This window comes from Tachypleus tridentatus, chromosome 13, assembly GCF_004210375.1.
Source record: "Tachypleus tridentatus isolate NWPU-2018 chromosome 13, ASM421037v1, whole genome shotgun sequence".
In the NCBI taxonomy this organism is placed as follows: domain Eukaryota; kingdom Metazoa; phylum Arthropoda; class Merostomata; order Xiphosura; family Limulidae; genus Tachypleus; species Tachypleus tridentatus.
Genome location: NC_134837.1, coordinates 232,709,744 through 232,728,130, shown reverse-complemented (window position 1 = coordinate 232,728,130; position 18,387 = coordinate 232,709,744). Strand labels below are relative to the sequence as shown.

The 18,387-nt window shown below is 30.3% G+C and overlaps 2 protein-coding genes across 4 annotated transcripts in view; one reads left to right on the top strand and one right to left on the bottom strand.

Annotated features, from left to right (window-relative positions):
- Positions 1–18,387, top strand: part of LOC143239260 (midasin) — a 217,603-nt gene that overhangs the window by 7,766 nt on the left and 191,450 nt on the right. For all 3 annotated transcript variants that reach the window (XM_076480175.1, XM_076480174.1, XM_076480176.1), the window contains exons 2-6: positions 1,075–1,301; positions 3,132–3,216; positions 7,664–7,821; positions 8,855–8,962; positions 17,210–17,393. In XM_076480175.1, coding sequence (XP_076336290.1) covers positions 1,075–1,301; positions 3,132–3,216; positions 7,664–7,821; positions 8,855–8,962; positions 17,210–17,393 — 762 coding nt within the window. The remainder of the gene's footprint in view (positions 1–1,074; positions 1,302–3,131; positions 3,217–7,663; positions 7,822–8,854; positions 8,963–17,209; positions 17,394–18,387) is intronic.
- The window catches only part of RpL24 (ribosomal protein L24), a 399,722-nt gene that overhangs the window by 373,520 nt on the left and 7,815 nt on the right, over positions 1–18,387 (bottom strand). The window lies entirely within an intron of this gene.

The following is an 18,387-nucleotide window of genomic DNA, read 5'->3' as shown; positions in this document are numbered from 1 at the left end:
AGGATAAGGGAACCAAACCTGTATGCAATATTTCAAGACAAGTCTAATTAGTGACTTGTATGAAAAGATAATTAGCTCTTTTGACTTAATTCATGTCTATACATAAATCTTAAGCACTGCTTTAATGATTTCATTAACTTATAATAATGAATAACCAATATGTGAAAGCCAGTTTACAAAAACCCAAAAGTATTATCTTGTAGCTACTGTAATTAACTCATTACGAACAAGTATTCCATTTAAAAAAAAAACTTTTATTATCTGTCTTTATTAATTGCTTTTAGCCATTTTGTTTTACATGGTAATTTGAGTTCAGATATTGGTATTTTAGTTTTGAATTCTGACAAGATATGAAGCATATAAGTTAGCAGTATTATTTCACTGAAATATCATACTTTGGTGTTGTTTCTGTATGATTATGTGCACAAGATTTTTGTAACACACATTATTTTGTAGAAAAAAACTCCTCATACCCTCTTTTCTTGATTTTTCTAACCAGTGTAATTGATACTCATTGATAATTATATTGATATATAAGCTTAATCACTCAGCTCTATCTGTAACTAAAGTGGTTCTTAAGCAGCTTTATCCCAGTTTAGTAATTAATAGGTTAAAGGCCATTTGCCACCTATTTGTCCAAGTTAGCAATTGATCCCAGATATTCTATTGTACTTCAACATGCATCACATAATGATAAATATCCAAGAGTGTAATATCATTTGCAAACTCTTAAAAAATATACCCCTTTCAATACCATTAATAAAGCTAAGAAAAAGAAAATGTTTATGGACACACTTTGAGAAGAAAAACAAGTACTAAACCCTCATCCTTTCAAGAATTCATCAGTTCTTTTTTTGACCTCTTGTAATATATACAATTGTGTTCACAGCTTCTGTAGGACAGCATATAGTGTCAAAGAATTACAAACAGTCTATTATTCTGTGTTTTCTAATTTCAAAAATAAATTTAATTTAATCAAAGAATCAGGCAATAAAAGCTAAGGCTCTTCCTATACAGAAACGTTTTAATATTTAAAAGTATAGGAACTTGCTCAGTTTTTATTTATTTTTCCAGGTGTGGACTCCAAACGACAGACAAGAAATTCTCAGCCAACTGTCAAAGTTATTTTTGCATGGGAATGCTACAGAAACTGTTGCTCACATGTTTCACTCTTTCCTTTTGGACCTATTAGTACGATGTCAAGATTGTGTTGATAGAGATAATTATGAATTAAATAGAAAAAATGAACTGGTTTTAATTGCACTATCTAAACTAGTTCAACACTATCCAGATGCTGCTAGGTGAGAAACATAAATCTTATCTCTTAGTATAGGCTTTGTCAAGTTGTAAAATACATGTTATAAATTAGTACAAAACAATCGTAAAAGCTAAAAACTATTAAATAAGGCCAAAAATAAATAAAAGGTATTATATATTGTAGGTTTAAGGCATATGGCATGAAGATTTTGCTGACAGGAAAGTATTTGTACAAATAAGCTTTTAAGGTTACATTGTATAGACACAAATCAGCTGCTGAATAGATAGATAGTCTTAGAGTGATTTACACTTCATTTATTATGAAGTTTGAGAATGTTATTCACACAAAAACTCCAAAACCTGTTAAACTAAAATGTTTGCTTTACTACCATGCAATTACATAATATATATTCACCTCAAAGAATAATTAAAGCAAATGTTTTCATACATTATTTTTCAACAACTAGGGACTTCAGGTTTGAGTACTCAACTTTTCTTAGCTCAGCCTCTCTCATTTAATTACTCATTTGTTATTCACAACTAGTTGGTGGGTTATTACCAATTATAAATGATCAAGCTTTCTAGTATTGGGCGTGAATTTTTTCAGTTTAATATCTTAAATTACATGTAGCTTAGGCCTGCAAATTTAATACGAGTTCATTTCTTAGCTAAAACTGAAATTGTACAAAGAAAATAATATATAAAAATGTATGTTTTATTTAGAATCATTGAATATTATTTTATGGAAATAACATTCCATACATTGGTTAATTTAAGTATTTTGTTTACATATACCATATTTGTCAGTTTATAAGATGACACTTTTCTTTTACTCATAAAACAATGTCTGATTTACCCCTCATTTTATACACAGGTTTAGAGAAGGTATTACAGTAAGAACTCTCTGATTAAATATGTTCGTTTTACTTTAGTTTGCTTTGTTGAGTACTTGTGTTGACATCATGCCATCTGCTGTGTTACAATATCATTTGTAACTGAACCATTTATTTTGATTCTTCATAACTAGAAGTTATTTATGTTGCATGCTAGTTGCAATCAAGACATTTTTTTTGTTTGAAAAGTATTGATTACAACCATCATAATAAATATTGCTAATATTATTAAAAGTTTCTGTAATGTACACTAATTTTATAAACATCTCTATAGTAGGCTGATATATCTTAAGGTTTAATTTTTTGTAATAGAAAAGGAGCTCATCTGTAATGAAAATCTTGTAAAATTATGTATTTGAGACTTAAAATACACTTCATTGAGTTGTCTCTAACATATAAAGAGCATAAACAACCAAACATGTAGGTGTTTTGATTACCTCAGATTGTAGGTTAGCACAGTTTTAAAATATCTTCTAGGTATTTTTTGTAACAAAAGTAATATCCTATAGTTCATTAATAATAGAGGTCATCCTATACAGTGAACCTCAAATAAATACAATTATATTGCTCAAAAAATCTAGGGTCATCTTATATGTTGATATATACAGTAATCTAAAATAGGTATTTTTAAGATAGCATATAAACTAACTATAAGCATAACTTTAAAATTATCCAAAAGAGTTAAAAGTCTTAAGAACTTATGGGACATACCAATACATGTTTAGCTCTTTCTGTTTATACTCTATATGCACCTTTATTATTTGAATCAATGCTTTAGTAGTTAACTTTTTCATGGTAAGTTGATGAATTGTTTGAAATCAACATTTTATTATTTGAGATGAATTACATTTTTATTGACTTTTAGTCACAGCAATAAGCAGATACAAAAATAATTTTTTTAAAATGTAATTTGTATGGAACATTTGCAAAAGATAATACATTAAATAATGTGAACTGAAAATTGTTTTTTTGTTGTTGTAGTTTCTGTTTGAAGTACTGTGAAAGTCATCCATCAATATTTAAGAGATTTGAAAATTTAGAAGAGTTGGAACCAGTTTTAAAAAAGGTAATAGTTTATAGTAATAGAAGAAATCAGAAAATAGTTCACTGTTTCTGTTGTTGGAGAGTTGCTTCAGTGTAGTTTACTGTTTCTGTTGATATGAAGCTCTTCTGGCATATTTGCTACTTCTGTTAGTGGGGAAGTAGCTATGGTTTAGTTTTTTTTTGTTAGTGGGTATCTTCTTTTGGATAGTTTAATATTTGTGCTAATGTCTGTTGTTTTGGTTTATTTTACTGTTTTTGTTGATGTAGTTTACATTTCCTGTTGAAATCAAGTTGCTGCTCTATAGTTTACTGTTTATGTCATTGGAGAGTTATTGTAATACATTTTATTGGTATTTATTATTTATGAAATTTTGGAAGAAATTTGTGTTAGTTTCCTGTTCCTGATGGTAGAAACTGTCATGTAGTTGATTCATTCAGTTAGAAGTGAGTTGCTTGGGTATATTTTGGTCATTAAGAAGCTACTCTATCTTAATTAACTGTTTTTGATGGTATGGAATTTCTCTTGTGTAAATTGCTGCTTTCTCTGATACATTGCTAAAGTATAGTTTACTAGTTTTGTTAGAATCAATTTCCCTGGTATAATTTAACTGTTTCAATTAGTGTGGAATTGGTCTGGTGCTCGTCCAGTGGTGGGTTTGCTCTGACGTAATGCACTTTATCTTTCATTGTGGGGTTGCTCTGATGTGGTTTATTCCATATCTGAGTATGTATTACTGTGGTTTAGTTTATTGTTGCTGTCGATGTGGTTTTCAATTATGTAGTCTGGTGTTTTTATTTATTGGATGACCTATATCAGAACAGTTTACTGTTTTTGTTGGTGGGAAGTTACATTTGTGTAATGCTCTGTTTTGTCATTGGAGAATATCTCTGATGCAGTTTGCTATTTTTGTTAGTATTTAGTTGATATGGTGTAATTTTCTCTTTCTAAAGGGGAATTGTTCTTGTGTTGTTTACTGTTTAAATTTGTGTGGCGTTACTTTGGTGTAGTATTATGCTTTTGTCATTGGAGAGTAGTTTTGATGCAGTTTCTCCTTAAGGTGGATCCTGTACATGGTGAGGGGACCTCCCAGAGAAGGTTCTGTATTTGCATTTTACTTTCTTTTGGATCTGAATATTCACAAATGTTTGCCATGTGTGGCACTTGTAAAGAAGAAGAGAGGATCTTGGTGGCTGAGGGGTCCTATCCCAATATGCCACTTTGGTCTTGAATTCCTGTAGACATGTGACCTTAGGGTGCCACTTCCAGGGTCTTTCAGTTGGTTCTGTTGGGCTAGGGTCAACCAAGTACCAGTGTTAGACATTCTCAACTGGTGTTGTGGACGTTGTGTCTGATGCTGGTGTTCACAAAACCATAGTATTGCTGCAGTATCATTGTTTGGCATTATAGTGTGTTCTCTCATAGGGCTCCATGGTGGCTAGGGTGATTCTTCATTCATTACCTGAGAAATTGTTAGGGCCGATGTTTTCCTTTTTAATTCAAAAGGGATTAGAGGGGTTAGCTGGCTTCCCAAAGTCAGTCAGGAAGTTGCTCTCTGGTGACATTTTGGTTGAATTATCTACACCATAACACACCAAACTTCTGAATTTGAAGGCTATTTGGGATATACCTATCAAGGTTACTCCCCATGCTACTTTTAATTCTTCAAGAGGTGTTATTGTTGGGAAGGATATAAAGAACATTTCCAAGTCAGAGATCCTCACTGGCTTCTCCAACCAAGACGTTTCTGTTTTTGCCACTCGATACACCCTTGGAGGCAGTAGCCATCTGTGTTAAATTGGGTTATACCTTCATTGTTTGTTCTCTGTGTGTGTCTCTTGGAGAGATCTGTGATCAGTCAGATCTTGATGCTCTTACTAAACAGTTACCATCTCCATTTTTAATCATAGGGAACTTTAATAGACATAATCCCCTCTGGAATGATGTTGATGGGAGGAGTCATTCCATAGAGCATATGCTCTTAGTTTATAACCTTTCTCACTTCAACACTGGTTCTTATACTTATTTTTGTGTATCTCATCAGTCATTTGTTTATATTTATCTCTTTGTCTGCACTCATTCACTTTTTTTGGAGGGTTGACAGTGATCTACAGGGCAGTAATCATTTTCCTGCCATTTTGGAATATTTATCATCAGTGGTGTAATAAAAGTAAGTTAAATACTTTTTATCCAGAAGTATCTACCATATTCTGTTTTCTGGCTTGGATATTTGAGAAGGGGCTTGCTTCATCTATGGTGGCTTTATATAAGGCATCCTTATCCACTATGTTTTTTACAATTCTAAATATCAGAAGGTTTTTGAATTTCCAGTTCTATCAGGTATATTAAAATTCTTGCATATTTTTTGGCTCAAATTACCTTTTCAATTACCAAATTTGGATTTTACAGTTGTTTTACACATGTTGTTTTACCTTTCAAGTCCTTAGTGCTGTGTTCTTTGTTTCTCCTTTCTCTTAAATTGTATTTTTTGTTGCTGTTTGCTCATGGACATTGCTATTCAGAGTTCTTTGTAATCCATATGCGTAGAATTATTTATCATTCCGGATTTGTTCAGCTTTACTCCAGTAAGTTTTTTTATTCCCAACACTGGTAGCCATGGAAGGGGAAGGATTCTTTTCACCAATCCATTTGCCAGTCATTTCTCACCTTTATGACCATTCCAGTACTAACTGTTTGCTATGTTCTGTCAGGGCTGTCAAGTGTTATGTGGCTCATACTAGCTCATTTTGAGGAATGAAAAACCAACTGCTCATTCATTGGGATTCTTCAAGGTGACTTCATAAATTGATTCATATGGCCAACAATAGATTATCTTTACAGACAGCAGAGGTCTTTTTTTCATGTTACATCTCATCAGATTTGTCATATCTCTGTCATTAGCCACCTGGTTGCACTCTGGAAGGCATTGTGTATGCTGGTATGTGGACTACCACTACTACTTTCTTATCTCATTACTTACATGATCTGGCAGTTTCCTCTTCTGAGGCTTTTGTCTACCCCATGTAACTATTTTGACATCATCTGTTAGAAGTATTTTTCTCAATCATACACTCTCCTATTTCCAGCATCCTTTTATTTTTCACTGGATCTCACTTTCTGGCTAGTGTTTCTGAGGCAGGTATGCTTTCTCCTCTCAGTTCCACATTAGCAACCACTTTCACTATAATTATTACAGGTAGCAACAGGCTCTGTCAAAATGGGATGTTCCATAAGACCATCAAGGTGCCTACCAGATGATATTACCTGCACTGCCACTGATGGACAGTCACGAGTTAAGCTAAAGGGGATCATGCCTGTTTATGTCAATTGTACAGGTTAAATAAATTGAGATTGGTTTTCTTTTAAAAAGGTAGGGAATTTGGTTCACCTATTGCACAGTTTCCAGAGCTCTGTTCTTCAGGATTCCCCTCCAGATTTTACTAGTGCTTACCATTCTTAGTTTCCAGCTGATGAGGTGGTGGACAGAGGCTTTTCCTTCAGAAGGTTAGTGTTTTTCCCAGATGTCAATAGTAATTGCACCATTCTCAGTGAGAGCCTCCTGTTATTTCAGTTCAAATTTGACACAAAGCTATCTGGTTAGAGAGTGCTTTTCCTTCTCTTCAATTAATTTCAGTTTCATAATTGTGCATGGAATTTGATCCATTAAATCTTCATAATTCTGAATATGAAGTGATCCCATTTTAGATCCTTGTATAAGCACAAGTTCTGCATCTTCTCAATAATGTAAGGGGCAAGTGGAACACTCCTTGTCCACTGAGTTGGGGAGTGAGGCTGAATGCTTATAATTCCAGACTTGATGAATTCTATTCCTTTAGTTGAGTATGGTATACATGAACCCATAATTTTGAGCCTGGGGTTTTGCCTTTTGGCATTTGTGGAACCTCGACTACCTGGTTAGGAGTGACTTTAACTGATGATCACTCATATTCTATTCCACCTTTGATATAGGAACTAAGTTCCAGGTGAAAAGCATATCTGTTATAGATCTAGTGTGGTTCCCCCACTCTTGTACTATCCTTATCTTGGTACACTTCTTTTCTAGGCAGATGCTTTCTCTATAGATCATGCTTGTACTACTCTCTCCACTTTTTCATTGTGGGATTCTAGCTATAGTGTCAGTGGATGGTAAGTATGATTTGGAAGTTAGTATTTTTCCTAAATTGAAAATGTATTTTCAATAATACTTACCTCCACTGATACTCCCACCTTATCTCCCCACTAAAAGCTGTTTTGTCTTCAACTTGTATATTGTTGCTTTTAAATTCTGATATCAATTTGTCTTGAGTGTTGGAATTGAAGTTACAAATGGTTTCTTTTTTGAGTGCTAAATATATTGTAATATTGCTACAATTACATTATTTTGTATTGATAAACACTGCAGTATTCTTTCAAAAAGCAATAACAAAGTTAGATATTAATAGATTACATATATTATTTTTTTCTGATTTAGAGAAAGAAAACCAAAGAAAAAGAATGTGAATATTCAGTTTTGGATCTACTACACGCTGCATTTAAACTTCTACTTCACAACATAGCATATTTCCGAGTAAAGTGGGACTGGAGTTGTCTTGTATCATTCCTCTATCACGAGCAGGAAGAAGTGAGATGGTAAACCTATTTTATATGTATTATAATATACAATATTTTGTTAATTCTCAAGGTGTTTCCCTCAAATTAGCTGTGTGTATTTCAAATGTGTGAATATGCACATTTAGTCAATGGAAATAAATTTTATACACTAAAGTGTTTTATTTACAATGTACTTTCTGGAGCTACACCTCAATTTATGAAGATTTCCACTACCTTTTGGAAGTGTATAAACACTTTCACAGTGTTATTGCATGAAGCTATTCATTTTATTTTATTTTGGGAGTATTTTGTATTGCTTGTTAACAGTAAAGCATAAAAGTAATAATTTTCAATTCGTTTTTGATGAAATGAACTTTAAATTTGCTTCTTACTTGATTTTCTAATATTTTAGGCTATGTTATGGGAAACTGTTATGTAATCTGTCATATAGTTGGTTGAGTTTGTTATTTTGCTTATTTGAGTTGCCTGACTCATGCATGTGCTCAATAATGAGCTTGTATAGTGGCACACAGCTTTTTATGCCATTATTATTTTGTTTATGGCCCAGTGAATCAAAGCTAGCATATGCAATAATCCCATCTACATTTCATGATGAGGGTGCATTATTTCAGTTTTCAAAGGTATGAAACAATCTTTTATATACGTTATAATGTCTTGCACCTTGTCTTTTAAACCTCAGACCTATTCTTAAAATTCATGCTGTCAAACCAACAGTCAGTGTTGTTATTTTATTGTACACTTTATAATCACTGTAGACTATCTATGGGTCTCTACTAGCTTACATTTAGTGTAGAACATATAAAATATTTTAATGTAATTTTCATTTAACTCAGCTTCTTTGTTTCTTTAAAAGATGTGTTGTTTAATATTTATTTCTTTAACAATTTTATTAATGAAAAGACGTGTTATTTACTTTAGAAATGGTATTTTTTTTAATAACATGCTGACATCCGTTTATAATTAATCATTGTACAGTTCTAAGAAGCAGACATTTACATAGGATTGTAATTGATTTATAATTTTTTTTATTATGTTTTCTGGTTCTTTTTAGGCTTGCTTGCAGATGTATTGCAAGTGTAAGTGGTATGAGTGAAATAGATTTGAAGTGTTTATTGAAGAAATATTTGACAGAGGAGCAAATCTTAAACATGTCTATAAGGTAACAAATTTTTGTCTTGTGGTGAAGTTTCACAGGTTATATACAGTTTGTTGTAAACATATACTTCAAATAAGAATAGAGCATTTGCTTTCAAAATTATACATATATTTTTCCATCATATAAATTACTTGATTTTAGATGGAAGCATTACATTTCAGTTGAAGTACATCTGTTTGTTACAAGTGGCATAATACATTTTCATGTAAATTACTAAAATATTGCAGTAGGTTTTCAGTATTTTTTTCTCACAAGATAACATTGTTTTGCTGGTCCATACAACAATGAATGTCTGAATAACTTTGTTTTTTAGTCACTTGGAACAGAATATTTTTTCTTTTTAAATAATATTATACTTAGGCCTAACTATGCAGCTTTTAGGCTATATAATCCAGTTTATAAAATAATTCTCTAGCCTAACTATGCAGTTTTTAGATTGCACAATCAAGTTGTTTCTCTGAAACTAGACACTGGATTGACTCAATGATGAGTCTCTAAGACTCCCAAAATTTCACTTGATGTATTACATAACTATTAATTGAAACAGATTCCAAAACTGAAAAAAACTGATTACATAAAATTTCATCAAAAACACTAATGCACACATAGACATCTCTATAAAATTGTGGTACAAGATAAATAATTGTAACACAAATTGTTTTTTCAACAAACAATATAATACAATTCAGAAACATTTAAAAACAATATATTAATTATTCACTTGAGAGAGGTATGTATCTTGTTTCATAGAAACTTCACATGAATACTATGAAAAGTAAAATGAGAAAAAATACCTGGTTAGATATAATGTTCACTGATATTGAAATTTTGTTGGGTATGTTTTTTAGTAAAATTAGAGTTAGTGTACTTGCTTTTTAAAGAAGCCACCCTAAAAAACTTTTTTTTTTGTTAGCAAATCTCATGGAGAAATGTATTTATCTGCAAAGCTTGAATATCATTGTGTAATGCTTTTTGGGAACTTCAGGAAAGAGATTGATTGGTCTTAAAAATGGATACTGAGTTTAAATCTTATCAAAACAGTCTTTTACATTTACTATATTTCAAATTTATATGTTTTCAAAAGAAATATGGAATATTAAGGATTTATTTAAGTACTGTATGTAAGTACTTATGTCACAATAGGTAAATGTGATAATTAAGCATGAGTACTCATTGTAGTTTTTGTAAACAAAACATATTGAACTTGATTCTATATTAATCCTTTTCCTGTGGTAGGATTAAAAGGCTGTGCCATCACATTTGTTGAGTCACATTCAAAATTTCAATAAACTGCTATTTTATGAACCTATTTTAATAAGTTCAGTATCAAATTGAAGATTGTAATTCAAATTTTCTTATAAATTAGTTAGTTTCTGATTTTAGAAGTAAATATTAAAAATTACATATAAATATTGATTTTTGTGTATCACATGGTGCTTTGAATCAATATCAAATTGATTCAAATTAGATGTTTGTGATGTCCTAGTACAAAGTCTGTAGTTTCTTACAATTTAAAAACTCAGATTACTAATACTGAAAAGATAAAGTATCAAGTAGGAACCTTCTATATTTTCTATTTGCTGAGATAACACTATATGTAGCAAATCAAACACAGTTGCCCCATTCACTTTTTCAATTTCAGGAAATACTTCTTTACGTTCAGTTGCTTTGCTCTGTCTTGGTTTTATTAGCAAACAAAAGCTCAAACTATTTCCCTTACATAGTTTTTCTCAGGTTCTTGAAGGTAGGAAGTTTCCAAAATTATTTCTGTTATCTCGAATCTCAATAGGAAAGGATAAGTAAAATGTTTGAAAACTATTTTTTGGCCCAACTACAGTTTTGTTAGTATGCCAGATAAATTATAGTGGAATTCTTATAGTGGAATTTATATTTTACTTCAAAATACTTACATCAAACTGAGAAAAGTTATTTTGTTTTATATGTTCCAAGAGTGAAATTTGACAAAGCTTAATAAGCAAGGTATGATGTTCTAAGTATGGCAAATAAGTACAAACATCTTTACACTCAGAAGGAGTAGAGGTCATTGTTTTTCTATATTTCTTCATCTACTATTGTATGTTTTAAGAAACATGAATACACATGTACCGCATCATTGTGACTTCTGTAATGCTGAAAGGTCAATGTAATAAAGATAATAAATATATATAGATGTGTAATTTTAAGAGTTAAGGTATTTAGACTCAACATTTGTGGGTTTTTTTTTGTTATAAAGTATAGTCATTCTAGAACAAAAAAAGAGTAATTTATATCTGTTTTCTAATTTTTGTCTGGTGGACATAAGATCAGTCAGATTGACAAAATCCATACATAACTACAATAGCAAAAATAGCAGATAAAATATAAATTTTTCTCTAAACAGTAATGTTTAATAATTATCTCAAGGTTAGTTGAAGATTATAAAGATTTCACATGTGAAATTTGACAGCGTTTTGATGCATAAAAGTATTTTTAGTCATTAAAATATAAATTACTCTGCATGTTGTACAGTGAGCATTCAAAAGAGAAAAAAGCCAAGCAACTCATTACTTAAAAACCATAAAATTTAATGGAAAAAAAAAAGAATATTTTGTGTATGAAAGCTTTGTAATGTATTCTGATAATCTGCAGAATTTTATGAAGATATTTGCACTGTATTAAAAGTTATAGTGTGAAAACTATAAAAAGCACAAAATGGTTATGAGGATGGTTCAGGAGTGAGCCTGTAGTGAGAGAGTTAAAGATGAATTGTAGTTGAATTAAAATTTCAAGTTTGTATCAAAGACAACAGTACTATGAACATTTTAAATGTGGAAATCATATATATTTTGAAATGCATACAAATAACTAAAAGTACTATTTCATGGGTGTTAAGTAAACAGTCTTAAACTAGAAAGTTTTTCTAATTTGTTTGTTTTTATTCACATGTAAATGCATGTATAATGTTTTTCAACTCATTTTCCAGTTTTATACTCCAACATAAGAACATTTATGTTCTGAAACACCATTTATTTTTCTCCATTTATCAAGTAAAATAACCTAAACTTATAAAAATTGAATGTTATTTTTTTAGTATTTGTTGCTTTCTAACCATACGTGTATGCATATGAATTTGAGATTTCAGCCAAAGAACAGTGAATCATAGTTTATCACTTTCAGAATTCATCAAAATCAATAAAAGGTGATGATATCTGGAGAAAAAGTTCACAATATGGCATGTGGATATCTGGGTCAAAAAGCTCTCAACAGTGATCATAATGCATGATTTTGAATCTAATTTTAAACATTTTACAAGGAGCATACCCTGAGGAACTCCACAGAAGTATTTGCATCTCATCTTCAGCATGGCTTAGGCCTCTTAGAACATCTTTTAAACCTTCTAGAAACAAAATCATTGAAAACACTAAGAGTAAAGCATTTTCTTATGCAACCACACAAAATTTCTATAATTGAATTTAAATTGTTATAAATGGGATGTACCATGATATTTTGAAGCTGTATATACAAGAGCTATAAATTTACTAAGTGTATTTTCATTATTTTTGGTAAGCTTAAACTTTGAAAGTTTGTTGCACAAAAAAAGCTTTTTAAATCAGATGTTTATACAAACAATTTTTCTGTTAACTTTCAAAGTGTTTACTAGGTTTGTCTGAATGGAACACCACTGAGAGGTGATTTTCATGCTGAAAAGAAATATGCTTCTTTTCATCTTGCAGTTCTATATTTCAGTTGCATAACCACTAGGACTTCCTAAATGAGTATCAACTGTTTTTTTATGGTAAAATTTCATATTATATCTTATTTTCTCTATCCTAACAATAACAGTATATCTAAATTTCAAAAACATAAAATAGAATTAGTAATATCATTCTTTCCTCTGAACTAGCTATTATTGGTTATTGGTATATTCAAATATGCATTGATTATTCAAGCTTGAGAAAATTTGGATGTTTTATCACTAAGAACAGTAGTGCTTAGTATGTAGGGATAAGTCAGAAAAAAATAGCTGACACATATTGTGTAGTGCTCGTCATAGTCTTAAATCTGTCATAACAATCTAAGAGATTTTAATAAATACCTACTTGTATTTTTGAGTTTTGAAAAGCTATTAAAGCCTTCAGTTTAGCCAAAAATTGTTGCTAAAGTTGAGAACTGGCAAGTAACATCCAAATATTCTGCTGGTTTTTCTGATTGACATCAAATTCCATGCTTGAAGTTGTTGTGATGATTACCCACCAAAATGTTGCATTTTAACTTTGGCAGTGCAGAAGCAGTATAGCATTTCACTAATCTCATTGCAAAATGTCCATCAATACAACTGATCACACCAGGCTAAAACTGCTGCCTTTGTAACTACTATAGAAATTTCTGTATGATTTTGTGTATTCATCTGTACCTTGTTTCTGTACTTTTTAGTATTGCCATATCTACATCATTCTTATTTCTTTCATTTTTTAACATGTTTTACATAAATTTCTCAGCTTAACCTAATAAACTTTATAATATTTATATTTTAGTTCCTTTCCTTAAAAAGGGAAATAAAAGAATGTATGTTGAAAAACAAGGGCTTGTAGCACTTATCTTTTTTATAAACTTTAAGCCATTCTTTCCCATACCTCAGTCTCTGGCAAGTTTTTTAAGTACATAAAATAATTCATATAGTTTCAAATATGTATTTTATATTGCAAAAATATATCACTTGCTGAAATAGAATGTCCAAATACTACAGTAGTTGGTTCAGCTTTCTAAATAAGCTATAATTTGATCACAACGAAGTAATAAAATCCTATCAGCTGAATAGTATCTCCATCAAAACATAAAGCACTGTGTTAAGCTTCTTGTAGAAAAGAACTTTCTCTTTCTATTAGTAATAAGCATGGTCATCAGCCATATGAAGGTGATTAACAAACAAGTTAAATAAATGGAGAGGGTCTTCTGTTGGTGGATTTGACAATTTGTTTTGATACACCAGCAAATCAAGAAAATAGGAGGTGCAAATGCTAGATTTTTGCTTGCAATTATGCATAGTTTGGGTTTCTGATTGGTTGGGAAAATGCAGCAGTATATTTTGGAAATTAGAAAAATTCTGAAGTGAAAAATTGGAGCTCAGATTGAGAATTTTTGTAATGCCTTTTTTTTTAATGAAGAAGCTAAAACTTAGATAATATAAAACTTTGAATTATAAGCTACATTTTTATTCTATGTTTATTAAAATGCATTGATAATAGTTTAATTAAATTTTGAAAATAATGCTATAGGTCATGGTATGTACAAGTTCCACTTCTGTATGCATAAGCTTAAAGGGCCTGCAGTTCAATCAATGTGACATTTGAATTATTAATTTAGCACTTGTTTGTGTTGTTCTTTGAATGAAATTCCTTATAATGAAGACACAATTCACATGTGAGAGAAATATTTATGAGGTTTTTGTGTTTCTCGATATGAAATTAAGTATGCCTCAACTGCTGCCTGTTGTGAACACATAGTTTACAGAAAAATGAGAGTATGCCATGAACTAATTAAAATACTAAGATAGAAGATATAAACTATAACTTTTTAATATTGTTTTGTATTTTTTCATGATGGGGTTTTCATGCCTGACAAAATATCTGATACTTCTTAATTTCATTAATTTTTCTGTTTAGTTGTGCCTGATGTTGAACACTTTCTTTTGAGTCCTGTATTGTTTTGAAGATTTTTTAACATTGATCCATATAACATCTGAAATTATACTTAATTATTTATGTTTGTCAGAATATTTAAATTTTTGAATAATTTTGCATAATGGAATGAAATACATTTATTCGAGTACTTGAGAATATTTTTATTCTAGAATATATAGAATTTATTAAAATATATAAAATGTATTTATTTAATGGTTTGTACATTTAGTAATAGTGGTATTCATCCTTTTAATTATATTTAGTACTAGTTAATATATATCCTTTAAATAAATCTAGAAGACAAAGGCTTCAGACAGTTCAAGCTCCAGATGTAGAACCTCTATGTTACTCTCTGGTGTATTCTGAGGTAACTATGAAATGTTGTTGCAAGCAGTGGTAAAACATGGGAAACATTTGGACACTTGGGGTCCAAAGCTGAACACCCACTACTTTTGTCACTCCATATGACAAGTTTGATTCATATCAGTAAAAGAAACTGTGTTAATGTAGACACACAAACACCCAGATGATACTTCTGCTTTATATGTATGTGTGTGTGTAAATGTCTAAAATACTGTGTTCTTTATTCTGCATATGTGAGGAGAATTTTGGAGATCACTGTGATATATTAGGTCAGTTGGACTTCATTGAACTAACCCTTTTGCAACGGGCTTGGTGTAGTATACGAGTTTGTCTACACATTTGCACACATTAAGTATTTGCACTATAAATTTTTATACAGCATGTGTATTTTTACAACATTTGGTAGACTTTTAGTAAAGATTACAAGTTTTTGAACACAAAAAATCAACTTTTTTAATGAAATATTTTTATTGAAGATTTTTTGTGAAACTATCAAATCAATTTCATTACTAGTCTCACTATAAAGTAACATCATGTTATGGTTAAAACACTATTCTTCATCCCAAAAATCTCAAATATTTATGTAGACTGTAAGACCTAAATACATATGAGACATTTATTTTTGGTAAGATTATATTTTGTGTTATTTTCTGTACCCTTACAGAACTGGCAAAACATAGTTCAGCTTTCTAAATAAGCTATAATTTGATCACAACGAAGTAATAAAATCCTATCAGCTGAATAGTATCTCCATCAAAATATAAAGCACCGTGTTAAGCTTCTTGTAGAAAAGAACTTTCTCTTTCTATTAGTAATAAGCATGGTCATCAGCCATATGAAGGTGATTAACAAACAAGATAGGTGACTGGCGGTCTGTCAATTGACCAATCTTGTAAACATCATAAAATAATTAGGAAATGTAAATTATGCTTTTTTTGTGCTAGAATGACTATATATTATATCACAAAAAGTATAAACACTTAGTCTAAGTAGCTAAAGTCTCACAACATTGTACATGTATATATATATATTTATTATTATTTCGACCTTATGTGTAATTAACATTACATAACTTACATTGATTCTGTGCATGTGCACTCATGTTAAATATCAAATAATATAAAACTATCCTATAGTCTTCCTTGTCTTGGCTGTGTTTCAGTGGACTAGTATTTTGTGATATGCAGTCACATTTCAGTTATTGTACTTTATATATGTACGTATATTATTAATATTTAGAAATAAATTATTAAACTTATTTTTCTTAAAACGTAGAACAATAAATAAAGGAGTAAAACAAACAAATTATCTCTTCTAGTTACGATCTGTGAACTCAGTTGCTGCTGAACATAAGCTGCTAAGCATTTTAAATTTCTCATGTGGACAATATTAAACAACATTTTTTGGGGTTTTATATATATATACATTGGAATAACAAAAAAGTTGTAAGTATCAATACCAATACCATAGAATTCTGCTATAATTTATTAAGCTTGGTAACTGATGTAATTAGATTTTTAAAAAATATGAAACTTTGAGCAGACTAAAGATACAATCTACTTTCTTGAAATGTTGGTTTGAAAGAACGTGGTAGCTTTGTCACACATTAAAATAGCTGAAAAAACCGCTAGAAGGATGTTCTAAGTTGATTGGTTATTTACATGTCATATATTAAAGTAAGTGTATATAAGGGACCATTTTCAAAAATGGAAAGAGGTGAATGGGGTCACTGTGTTTGATTCAATAAATAAGCCATATCTCAGCAAACTAAAAAGATATAAGGTTCTTATTAGATGTTCTAACTTGTTAATATTAGTAATTTGAGTTCATAATTTGTATGAAACTTACAGACTCAGTATTTTCACATCAACATCTAATTTTAAACAGTGCTGCATTTAAAATATCATGTCACTCAATAAAATCTATAATTAGGAGTGTTCTTTTAATATTTACTTTTAAATTTAGGAATTAATTCATATTAAAGTTTTGAATTGTAATCTACAATTTGATTCCAAACTTATTTGGATAAATTTATAAAATACTAATTCAATAAAATTTTGAATGCAAGTCAACAAATATGATGACATGGCCTTTGATCCATGACCTTATACAAAACGGTTAAATTAATTTGAATTGTATGATTTATACTTTCTGATCAATATAACATTTGAGAAAATAAGTGTGATTTTAGTTTTAAAAGAAGTTTTTGTTTCTTCCCTTTACGTAGCTATTATAATACACTACAGATAGGCAACACAACTATGGTGACATCTGTAGTAAATAGAAAGCCTTTACAAGAAAGTATTAATTTGGAAATGTGTACACAAGGAAGTTTACTCATCTCTGATACTTGCACACAAGTTACTGCAGTTGTCGGTATTCTTCTACCCAGGCTTACTTCTACTGAAAAGGTTAATTGCTTATGTATTCAGTTTTACTCTTGTGACATTCTGTATGAATTATGGATTAAAGTACAGTTTCTGTTTGAGTAACACATGAAACAAAAAATTGGTAATTATGAATATGTTATTTAGTCTTGTATTGTTTCATGTTGTAAAATCAGGCAGGATAATTAAATATTTAGCAAAAAAATTGTTTCTGGAAATAATGACAGTGGTGATGTTGGCACTTGTATATTTTTTGCTGTGATTTTAACACTTTTTCAGTGAGACTAACCCCTTGGCCTGGTGTTTGATCAAGCTGAATTTATTTACAGATTATCAAGTTTTATTTGAAACAAATTCAATAAAACTTTTGTTTTTGAAATTAACAGAATGGTGCACAACTATAATATGATACATTGCTAATTGTATGGACTTATGTACGACTTGTGCATTGATATTTTTCTCCAGACTTGGAGGATTTTAAGTTCTTAATTACAGTGTATAAAACTATATACACCCAAGAATTTAAGAACCCAGTAACTCTAGCTCTCTGGCAATTAGTAATGTAGAGTATATCATAAAATGCTAATGATACCAGTATCATAAATTTTGGCAAATTGTAGTCATGTGCTTTAATCTTAAATACCTGCATAAGTAAAATGTCTCGCTAATGTGAAAATATAATTTAATATTTTTTTACTTTTTATCAAATGTATAATATATAATAAAAGAGCAGCAATAGATATAAAAAGAAATTAGGAGAGCAAGGTGTGGGTGCTGAAGCCCACAACATCCCACTTCTATATCACCCTTTACTGTCTACAGACAGTTGTGGGAAGGTGACTGCTCTTCCAAGTAAAGAATTAAAAAATCAATAAAAATAAGAAAAAAAATAAAAAATTAATTGAAATAAGAAAAAGAAAAAAGACTGGTGAATGGAGGTTAAGACTTGATAGATGGTGTATCCCCACTATAATTTGGGTCCTACTTTTTCAGTCACCTCCAAAACCTAGGGTATATT